The 10,920-nt window shown below is 48.4% G+C and overlaps 2 protein-coding genes across 2 annotated transcripts; one reads left to right on the forward strand and one right to left on the reverse strand.

Annotated features, from left to right (window-relative positions):
* Nucleotides 1-71: 71 nt before the first annotated feature.
* On the forward strand, nucleotides 72-7,698 carry LYSMD1 (LysM domain containing 1). Its single transcript, XM_058715803.1, has 3 exons — nucleotides 72-914; nucleotides 5,627-5,991; nucleotides 6,405-7,698. The coding sequence occupies exons 1-3, from the start codon at nucleotides 735-737 to the stop codon at nucleotides 6,541-6,543; spliced, it is 684 nt and encodes a 227-aa protein (XP_058571786.1). The 5' UTR covers nucleotides 72-734; the 3' UTR covers nucleotides 6,544-7,698.
* Nucleotides 7,699-10,567, reverse strand: TNFAIP8L2 (TNF alpha induced protein 8 like 2). Its single transcript, XM_058715804.1, has 2 exons — nucleotides 10,437-10,567; nucleotides 7,699-8,779 (listed from the first exon to the last, which is right to left on the reverse strand). The coding sequence occupies exon 2, from the start codon at nucleotides 8,772-8,774 to the stop codon at nucleotides 8,220-8,222; it is 555 nt and encodes a 184-aa protein (XP_058571787.1). The 5' UTR covers nucleotides 8,775-8,779; nucleotides 10,437-10,567; the 3' UTR covers nucleotides 7,699-8,219.
* Between the last annotated feature and the right edge of the window lie 353 nt (nucleotides 10,568-10,920).

Consider the following 10,920-nt stretch of genomic DNA (forward strand, 5'->3'; position numbering starts at 1 on the left):
CCCAGACTGCCGAGGGGCCCGCACTTCCTACACCACCCGGCGACCGCGCGCGTGCGGGGCATTTTGGGAAATGAAGTCTTTTTTTCAAAGAGCTTGCCGCTCAGCCCTCGCATCTTGACAGATTCGGGGCGTCTGCAGGGGAAGAACCTAAATGTGGAGACTGATTTTGAGAGTGTGGCGGATTTGGTGCTGTGCGGGCCTTAGAGGATCTCGGATTGGAAAGTGTGCTACGAGCTCTCGCACTCATCACGCGCCTAGTCTCCGGCCGACAGCCCACCGGGGGTGGGCCGGGTTTATTCCTGACACTAGTGGACCAACCCCAGGACGGGGCGGAGCCAGGGTGGGGGGAATTCAGGAGGTCGGGGCTGTCCGACTAGGGGGCAAACTGAGCTGAGTGTGGAGGAAGGTAACGAGTTCAAAGGTCAGAGGTTAGCGTAGCGATCTGTGGCGGCGGCGGTGGGGGGGGGCGGGGGTCGAAAGTCGGCGGGGTCCTGAGGATAGACACCGGTAGGGACTGAACACTCAGGGTACAGATTTGTGGGAAAGGGGCTTGGAGGGAGGAGGCGCGAGAGCGGAGGGGGTGCGTAGTACCGGAGGAGGCGGGAGAATTAGGAGAGAAGACAGAAGGGAAAAGGATCCTCTGGATATCCATTCCTAGACCCCGGCCCCATCACTATTGAGCGCTTAGCCGGGCCTCCCTTAGTTGCAACCCCGGCTGTCGGTAGGGTCAGGAGATGGCTTCTCCCTCTAGACAGGCCTCCCTTGGGGGGTCGGGACTGCTTCAAGGAAGCCGGGCTCGTTCTTATGGAAGCCTGGTGCAGTCGGCTTGCTCCCCGGTGAGGGAAAGACGCCTGGAGCATCAGCTGGCCCCCGGAGACACCCTGGCTGGACTAGCACTCAAATACGGGGTGACGGTGAGTCTTCCACGACTGGGAGGCAGGCAACCATGTAGAAGAGATTTATTCCTCAGGAGAATGTCATGGCCCTTCTGGCAGCTTCCCCTGAAATTGTCCCAATTCTGTTGTGGTCTGATCCACCCTTTATCTTTTGGTTTTCCCATCTCAATGTTGCATTGTCTGGTTGGGACAAATCTTGTGCCACTGCTCCAGTGGAGAGGAGCTTCTTCTGTTTATCATGTCGGTCTCTATCCTAGAGGCTTTCAATGTACATTAGCCCATTTGGTTCTCACAGTCCTATCGAGCATACAGGTATTGTCCCCTGTTTACAGATGAAGAAACTGAGACCTAGATTGGTTAACCAATGTGACCAAGGTCAAATAACTAATGAGTGTTAGAGTGGGAATTCAAACAAGTCTGTCAGACTCCAAGGCCTGTACTGTTAACCACACATAAACGTTTTAATTGCAAGTGATTAAACATTTACAGCAAACAGTCGAGGGCTGGTTTCTAGTTCTGAGTTTTTGTGAGACCAGTACTCTAATCCCTCTAGTTCTAAGTTTTTAAAGTCTTTCTCTTCTGGGTCTTTATACCTCATCACTGCTCTGCCTTCTTCTTTCCAGTAAGGTGGCCTCCTTGGTGCAAAACAGGTACTCTCTACACCAGGCATTTCAGGTCACGCGTGGGGTCTCTTTGATAGGTGTAAGAAACATCGCATTAAAATGGATGAATTTTTTTCCATACCCTGTTGAGTTCAGCCAACATTTCTATGCTTGGTATGTTTCAACAGCTGTGCTAACCATCCTAAGAGATAGAAACATAAATACAATGTGTTGTTGTTGCCCTTCTGTAATTTGCAATCTAGTGAGAAATGAACAGGGACGCAAATATGGATTGCAGGTGACAGAATGTGGTGACTTTGTAGAAGTATTAATAAAGGGTAGGAAATCAGAAAAGAAGATTAATTTTTATTTGGAAGGAGGCAGGGGAGGACATTAAGTGCAGTTTTTAAGGAGCCGTGAAACACTTAGAAATTCCTTGCTCTAGCTTCTCTGCAAGCCTATAATCCAGTTGTTTATACCTTTTGCGTGTTTGTCTTTCCAATAATCTGTGCTTTCCTTAAGGGACAGAACTATTTTCTTTCAGTTTTATATCTCTAGAGTCTGGCATAGTCCCTAGCACATAGAAGCTAATAGATGGTTTTTTTGAACTAATGAAAACGTGGCTAAGATTCCCACAGGTGGAGATTGGGAGGATTAGGAAAGCCACATTTCAAGTAGAGGCCATGGCCCACACCAAGGAAGGAGATATGAAGGTACTGAGCAGCTCCTGCATCCAAGGAGAGACTCCGAAGCTGTGAAAAGAAGGAAACTGTGCTACTGTAGATCGGTTATATGTGGAGGTTTTCTTACAGCCCTGTCCCCTCCTGAGTACAAAAAAAGCTCTGTAGCCTAGTGAAGGGTTCTAGGTTCTGGCCTCATTCTGCTGCTTACTAGCTGAGTGACTGCATAAGTCACTTCACCTGTCTGGGCCCTCAGCTTCCTTACCATTTGTAAAATGCAGAAGGTATATTAAATAATGATAATTACCTAGATTATTACCTACCTAACACTAGGTAGTTACCTAACACCAACTACCTTAGTGTTAACACAAAGCGTGTGCCAAGCTCTATATATTATCTCCATAAGACTTTAGGAGGTGGCTAAAACTATTCCCCAAATATTTAAAGATAAGGAAAGAAAGGCCTAGGAAGATAACCTGCTACAGATTACAAGTCTACTTAGTAGAACTAAGATTCAGGACAGGTTGTCTCATTCTAAAATCATCACTTTGAACTGCTCTGTTAAACCAGCTAGATTCTTAGGGGCGCCTGGGTGGCTCAGTCGTTAAGTATCTGATTTCGGCTCAGGTCATGATCTCATGGTTTGTGAGCTCAAGCCCCGCTTCAGGTAAAACATGAGCCCTGCTTCAGGTGAGCCCCGCTTCTCCCTCCCTCTCTCTTTCTCTCTCTCTCTGCCGCTTGCTCATTTGCACGCGCTCTCTCTCTCTCTCTCTCAAAAAAGAATTAAATAACTAGATTCTAATGGCCTTTCTAGCTCAGTGGACTGTGGCTCAGCAGTCTAGGACTCCTCTGGAGTTTGGCTTTAGTTACATTCTTTTTTTTCTTTTTTTAATTTTTGAGAGAGACAGAGAGCATGAGCGGGGGAAGGGCAGAGAGAGAGGGAGACACAGAATCCGAAGTAGGCTCCAGGCTCTGAGCTGTCAGCACAGAGCCCGTCGCGGGGCTCAGACTTACAAGCTGTGAGATCATGACCTGAGCCGAAGTCCTATAGTCAACTGACTGAGCCACCCAGGTGCCCCTGGTTACATTCTGTTAAAAAGTGGAATGATGTTCGGGCGCCTGGGTGGCTCAGTTGGTTAAGCTTCCAACTTCGACTCAGGTCATGATCTCACAGCTTGTGAGTCTGAGCCCCGTGTCGGGCTCTGTGCTGACAGCTCAGAGCCTGGAGTCTGCTTTGGATTCTGGGTCTCCCTCTCTCTCTGCCCCTCCCCTGCTTGCACTGTCTCTCTCTCTCTCAAAAATAAACATTAAAAAAAAAATTTTTAAGTGGAATGATGTGGTCTTATATGGAATTTCTAGTAAATAATAAAATAACAAAATTCACAGAATAATTCATAGCATCTTGGAGCTAGAAGGGACCTAGGATACTATCTAGGCAAAATAAAATTAATAGCCTCAAAACACTGGGCTAAATAAAAGTACAAAACTGCAAGCCAATTTTAACTTTTGTTATTGTTCAGATTAATCCAATTTTATTTTAAACACATTATAGCATATGATTTTTACTAATATACTACATCTGAGATTTCTATATTTTGTTATCTAGTTTATTTACTCATAAAGCATTAATGAACCTCTGCTGTATGCCAAATTTGTGTCATGCTGAGGAGTGCCTTGGGATACAGAGACAGCCTCCCTGCCCTCAAAGGACTCACAGAGTTTGGGCAAGACAAATGTGCAAAGATGTGAATAACAGTACAATAGGGTGGTAGATGTTACATGGCAATGTTTACAGTGTACCTTGGGAGTCCTGGAGAAGGTGACACCGAGGGAGTGACAGTTGATGAGTGGAAGTTTTCCCAGCAGAGAAGGGGATAGTGAAGAAGTGTGTCAGACAGATAAAGACACAAAAGTGTGGAAGATCATAAAATGTTTGAAAAACATGAAAAGTTCAGGATGGCAAAATGTATAGATGGCAGAAGAGAGATGAGGCTAGACATCATATTGGGGTAGATCGAGAATCCTTGAATGCTAATTTGAATTTTATCTCTGAGCCAATGGGGAGCCATAGGAAGTTTATACACAGGATAGTGGGTTGATCAGATTAATTCTTTTTAGGAAGATAGATGTCAGGGATCCCTGGATGGCTCAGTCTGTTGAATGCCCAACTGTTGACTTCAGCTTAGGCCATGATCTTAGGGTCATGGGATTGAGCCCCTCGTCCAGTGTGGAGCCCAGTGTAGAGCCTGCTTAAGATTCTCACTCTCCTTCCCTCTGCCCCTCTCCTCCTCTCACTTGGGTGCGCGCGCGCTCTCTCTCTCTCTCTCTCTCTCAATGAATAAATAAATAAATACATACATACATACCAATGTCAGCAGGGGGAGATGCATAGAAAGGGAGAGAGGAAGACTGGAAGAGACGTTTTTTGCAGTAACTTGTTGACCAGCTGGGTATGGGTGGCGAAAGAAAAGTATAAGTTGAGGATGGCATCTACCCTCATTTCTACCTTGGGCGGCAAGTGGATGGTCATGCCAGACACTATGTCCAGTGATGGGTAAATAGGTACTAAATAAATAATTTGGTCAGCAAAATTATTAATATTCGTGTGAAAAGCATTCCCAGAAGGAGTAAAAAGGCCCAGAATTCGAATTACACCTTTGTCATTAATTTGCTGGTTAATCTTAGGCAAGTAACAACCAGTCTGAGCCTCAGTTCCTTCATCTTTAACAGAAGTTCCCAGCGTGAGACTCTTCAGGGATCCACAAGGTCAAAACTACTTTCATAGTAATGATAGTAAGACTTTGTCTCTTTCATCCTCATTCTCACAAGTGTACTGTATTTTTCAGAAGCTACATGACATGTAATATTATAGCCCATCAGATGTAAAGGCAGATAGGAGAATCTTCTGTTGTCTTCTGTTAAGTCACACATTAAACTGACTTGAAAAAATATAAAGCACTGCCTCTCTTTTTGCTCCATTTGTTGTTGTTTTGGAAAATAGTTATTTTTCATTAGCATATTTATGTTAACATGCAATGGGTTATTTTTAAATAAGTACACATTTTTCAATTTGTTCACTTTTACTTTATAAGAACTTGTATTGATAGCTATAATCTACTATCTATAGCTATAAGTGAAAGGTTTTTTTTTCCTCAATAGTTTTTTAAAATGTAAAGGGACCCTAAAACCAAAAAATATGAAAACCGCTGATCAATAAAATAGGAATAGTATGGAAACCAATTTGACAATAAGTTTCATATTATAAATAAATAAATAAATACCCTAAAAAATAAATAAAATAGGAATAATATCAGCCCTCTGTATTTTAGCTTGGTTGTTATATGGTCAAATAAGACTCTGTACAATCACTTTAAAAGGCCTGAGGTGCTGTACAGATATAAGATTGATCATTACTACTGTCATTAATTGCGGTGACTTTTTTTTAAAGATGGAACAGATTAAGCGTGCAAACCGCCTTTATACTAATGACTCCATCTTCCTGAAGAAAACCCTCTACATCCCCATCCTGACAGAGCCCAGAGACCTGTTCAATGGTTTGGATTCTGAGGAAGAGAAAGAGGGAGAGGAAGAAGTACAGTCAAGTAAGGATGAAGTTCAGCCACACTCAGCTGACAGGAAGAAACGAGAAACAGGTTCAGGACGTGCTAACGGTGAAGTCCTTCCCACACCTGGCTGGGAACCCCACACTCCCATCCATGACCTCTCTGCCTCTGATTTCCTTAAGAAGCTTGATTCACAGATCAGCCTGTCAAAAAAGGCTGCTGCCCAGAAGCTGAAAAAGGGGGAAAGTGGGTGAGTCTTGAATGGTTCCTTTTACGCCCCTCCATAGACTTCTTCATTCTTCCAGCCTTGCCTGACCAGACACACAAGTAAGTAAGCATAGTGTTAGCAGAAGCGAAGTAAAGCCTTTCCCCCACATGGCCCTGAAACAATGACAGAGCCGATGACTGCTGGGACGGGTAGAGCAGCGGGAGATGGTTTTGTATTCTCATTGGAGTAAAATAGTTGAGTGTTGTTATGGCTCTGATGATCCGTGAAGGAGCATTAATGGTTAGAATTTACAGAGAGGGTAACGAGACTCCATCTGAGAGCAAGCAGCTCGTGTATACTAGGAGAGGAGGACAGCTTCCCCTATACCTTTTCACTGAGCCCTTTCTCAGGTTCTTCCCCTGACCTGTCACTTTGCCCCCTTTCCTCACCTGCAGGGTACCTGGGGAGGAGTCAGGCCTTCACCTGAGTTCCCCTCGGATGCAGCAGCGAGCAGTCCTAGGTCCGGTCCCGTTGACCCGGACCTCTCGGACCCGGACACTTCGGGACCAGGAGGATGAAATCTTCAAACTCTGATGTCCCCAGAAATGATTGAGAGAAGCAAGATGTTGAAGTAGCAACTTGAGGGGGAGAGGAGCCTGAGGTGAGGCTCAAGAACACAGCTTCCCGGCCTGCCTCCCTCCCTCCTGCCTTCATTCCAGCCTTCTCGTTGATCTAGAGTTCCTTGGCCCGGGGCAGCTTGATTGGCAAGAGTAGAGGATGGGGAACAGACCCCTCCTCAGTTCTTTGTCTGAATCTAGAGCTGTCCTTTAGATTCAAAAGGCTCTTTTTACGTGCCTGTTGGCTTCCCCGTCCCTTTTACCTTCCCTTGGCCTTAGAACAGGGTGGCGAGGACTCCCTCAGCCCCCAGCCTCCTTCCTCTCCGTCTCCAACTATGTTACCTAATTTATTTGGTGCTATATTGAAGTAGTATTTATTTGCTGTATCGTACGTTTCCCTCTTATAACTGAAAAATGGGATTTCTATAACTCTGGGGTGAAGGGAGCCCAGGAGTAGCAAGCCAATGCCCGCTGGCTCCCCACCTTCCCCACCTTCTTAGCCAAGCATGTCACTGAGGGTGGGGCAATCCGTGATCTAGCCCCTCTGCAGAGAATGGTGGACCGTGCTGGGGCTTTTCCCCAGTCTCAATGTAAAGAATTTGGGCTCAGTCTTAACCAACCAGTCCACTATAATTTGTTTAGAACTCTTGCTCTGAGAAAAAGCAGCAACGTAGGAACCGGAACTCTCCACATCACCAGTTCACCCTTCTGACCTGCTCCTCTGTTCAGCCTGTGTGAGGCTAAGGGATGAAAGAGGAATTACTTTGGAGTTTGAGGAGGAGGACAGTTGGGGGAGACTTGCTGGTGCGGGAGTTTCTTTGTTACACTTCCTCCCCACCAGCGCTGTTGATCTATGCCTTGCTCCTCACTGCGTATTTATTTGCAATCTGTAGCACTGATCTGTGGCACTGTTTTTTTTGGTTTTGTTTTGTTTTGTTTTGTTTTTTGTTTTGTTTTTTTTTTGAGTTTCTTAAGCAGCAGTAGGCAAGGGAACCCCAATACTACTGGCACTATGCCTCTGTCTCCTGTCTGGAAATGGTGAGAGGCTAGATAAGCGGTGTTTCTCTTTCCCTCACCTCTGTGATGGTCATAAGGTGTAAGAAGCTGGAGAGATTAAACACTGAGCCCTGTGCATGCTTTAGTAGTTTTATTTCCCCTGTGAGAATCTCCCCTGCCCTAGCCCCTTCTTCCTGCACTCTGGAACAGAGCCTCTGGTGTCCATCCAGGCTCTACTTGGAGCTGGAGGTCTAGGATGGCTCTAAGGGGCCCCCACTCCCACTTCTGTCTTTAGGGTCCCCTGACGGGTTAGATGGGCTATGCCCTCTTACCCTGGTTCACAGGGGAGGGGGCTTCCCTGTTTCAAATGTCCCTTATGGGGGAAATAGAGATCCAAGTTTCACTTCGTCTTTTTCAGGCAGCTTTGTTTCCTGTCCTGGGGCTGGAGTGGGAGAAAGGCCTCAACCCTCAGCTTTGCTGCTTCTCCACCAGCAGTTCGGGGGTGGGGTGGTCTCAGAGTCCAAAGCACTCTTGGGAAAGACTGAAGCCCGAGAACTGACAAGCATTAGTGCAGATGAGCAGGGTTAGAAAGCTTGTTCCGGGTTGTTTCCTCAGTCAGCTCTCTGGCCAAGGTGGCATGTGCTGGGTCCAGGGCCCTCAGAGTTTCCCCTCATCCAGCATCTTCCTGAGCCCATCACAGATCTTGCCCAGGTGCTGAGTGAAGTCGGGCCCGTAGAGGGCGGTGAGCAGGCCCGCGTCAGAGAAGTGATCGAACACGTGGCGGATGCGGCCGTGTGACTTGGGTGTGAGGTGGTGCTCCACCAGCTCCAGCAGCACATCCCGGCACTCGGTCAGCAGGCCAGCCAGCACCGCAGCCTCAAAGGTGAAGTCCACCTCGCCAAAGCTGAGTGCCGTCATGGCGCCCTGCCGCAGCTTTTGGCGGAAGCGGGCGGCCAGGGCCAGCTCACCGGGGCCAAAGCAACCGCTGCGGTGCAGCATGGCCACCTTGACCGCCACCTTGATCAGGTCCTTGATCACCCGCTGGGCCTGGGGCCGGCTGTGGGTGTACTCTTTGGAAACACGGTAGAGCTCATCTAGCACCGCGCTGCTGGTCTCGTCGATGAACAGATGAGCCACGGACCGACCTGCCATCTTACTCAGTAGCTTCTTCTCCGCCTGTAGTGCCAGACTCTTTGAGCTGAAGGACTCCATAGTGCCTGGGGAAGGGGGCGGTGGGGGCATGTGGTTAGTCGCCAGAAGACAGCCACAGGCATCCTTAGAAAGAGAGACGTGGCTTTTCCCCCTTTCTCTGGTTTCTCGCCCATTGTCATCATTTCATCTTTTTCCCCTGGGCCCACTCGGTTCTCTAGGCCTGTGCCCATTTCTTTTCACGTGGTACTGTAGGAAATTTTGATTTCTAAACCCAGAGGAGCAGTAATAGCTTTGGCTGGAGGAGTGAAGGCTCATAGGGGCTCGGCCTCACACGTGAAGTCTCAAGGGGAAGTAGGCCATTGCTGCCCTACAGTGGAGAAGATCCGGCTTACCTGGCTGATCATTCTGCCCTTGTGGACGCTGACTGTGTGCCATGTGTCTATGAGGCGTGGCTCTGACTCTCTGTTTTACAGCTGAGCAAACTGAAGCTCGCTTTAAAGAATTTACCCAACGTCAAATGCCACCATTTTTCTGGCCCCCAAAGCCCATGTCAGCTCCTGTGCTCTACTGTCTGTAAAGAAATGGGGTCGGGGTGGGGGATCTCAGGAGTCCTAATAAAAATAACAACTAACGTTTATTGAGAACCTATGTGCCAAGTACTTTATGGGAATTGTCTTCCCGACCCTTCGTAAGGTCGGTGTCACCGTCTTACGGTGAGAACACTAAAGCTAAGAGGAATTAAGCAACTTGGCCAAATGATAATGAGCAAATAGCAAATATAGCAAATGATAGTGAGCTTTGAACTAAATAATCTGAAGAAACCTCCTTCCCTGGAATGTTCTCAGTGAGGTCCATGCACATGTGAGCATGAGAAACAAGCACCCCAGGGCAGGAGGGGGCCGGTGGTCCTGGAGGCCTGCAGTCTTCTGCTGGGACTGACCCCAGGACCCTCCTGGTGGCACATCACTGGCATATATCCAGGGTTCTCTCCCCGTGGTCTTCGCCCGTGGTTCTGGTTGTTTTGCTTCTTACTTCCCCCTACCCTGCGCTGCAGGATGTGGCTGTGACCGCAGTGAGGAGCAGCCTCGCCCTCTCCCCCAAACCCAAATGGGAGCCTGAAGACTCAGGGCAGATGGGTGCTATTGACTGGGGCAGGGGTTTCTTCCCCAGCTGTACCGGTTCAATGGGAGCCCGAAAAGCTGCTTTGCTCCTGGGCCTGCCTGGGGTTTTCTGGCCCGGGCTCCACAGCCGGAAGAGGAGATTGCTCCATGCGAGCCTGCCTTCCTCCTTGGCCTTCCTGTTCCCCAGCTCTTCATCGCACCCGTTGTTATCTCCCATTTGCTCCACTGTCCTCTCCCTCCCTGTTTCAGTCTCCCTTTTTCTCTTGTCTGGGTCCTGCCCTGCGACCCTCTGCTCCAGCTCCCCCTCTGGCCCTTATGTCTACCCCCATGTCTCCTAGGATGTCCTTACATGTCTCCATACTCTGTTGCACACCCACATCACCCCCATGCCTCGGCCCTGCCTCTACACTGTCCCAAACCCCGTCTTTCTTTCTGAGGCATCCTTGCCCCAGGGAAAACTGAGTTGGACCTTTCTGCTGAGGACCCAAGAATTCTGTCAAGTGAGAGTCTCACAATATGGAAGGCTCAGGCTGGCAGGGCTGGGACCTTTCTGCCACCACCACCCCTAAAGACTACCCTCCTGTCATTGCTGGCCCCTCACCTGCTGCGTGCACTGGTGCCAGTCTTGCCTTGGGTGTCCCGGGAGAGCTGATAGAATGGAGAAGCTCCTAAGTGAGAGGCTCTTTGGCTTGGCCCCACCCCTGAAGCCCCGCCTACCAACTCGGTGCTCAACCTCCGGTTCATCACACTGTCTCTAAGAAGGTCTGTGGCCCAAGAGCCTCCCAGAAATACAACAAAGGTTAAAAGGAATACCAAGCACTCTGGAGGAAATAGCCTTGATTTGAGGTCATGAGGAGGGATTGCACATCCCCTGCTCTCAAATGGTTTGCTTCTTTCTTTCCTCGATGCCCAGTTCCTTGAGATCTTCGATTTCTGTGGTACTGGGAAGGATATGAAGTACAAATTGCTGGAGTAGGGGTCAGTGGGGAAGGTTTTGAATATTGAATTGAGCTTAGGCTGGAGATGCCAGAGGCAGACCAGAGACCAGCAGGTGTGAGCGTGTCCCTGGAGTCTCCAGGGGAGGG

The sequence above is a fragment of the Neofelis nebulosa genome, chromosome 2 (assembly GCF_028018385.1).
Source record: "Neofelis nebulosa isolate mNeoNeb1 chromosome 2, mNeoNeb1.pri, whole genome shotgun sequence".
NCBI lineage: Eukaryota > Metazoa > Chordata > Mammalia > Carnivora > Felidae > Neofelis > Neofelis nebulosa.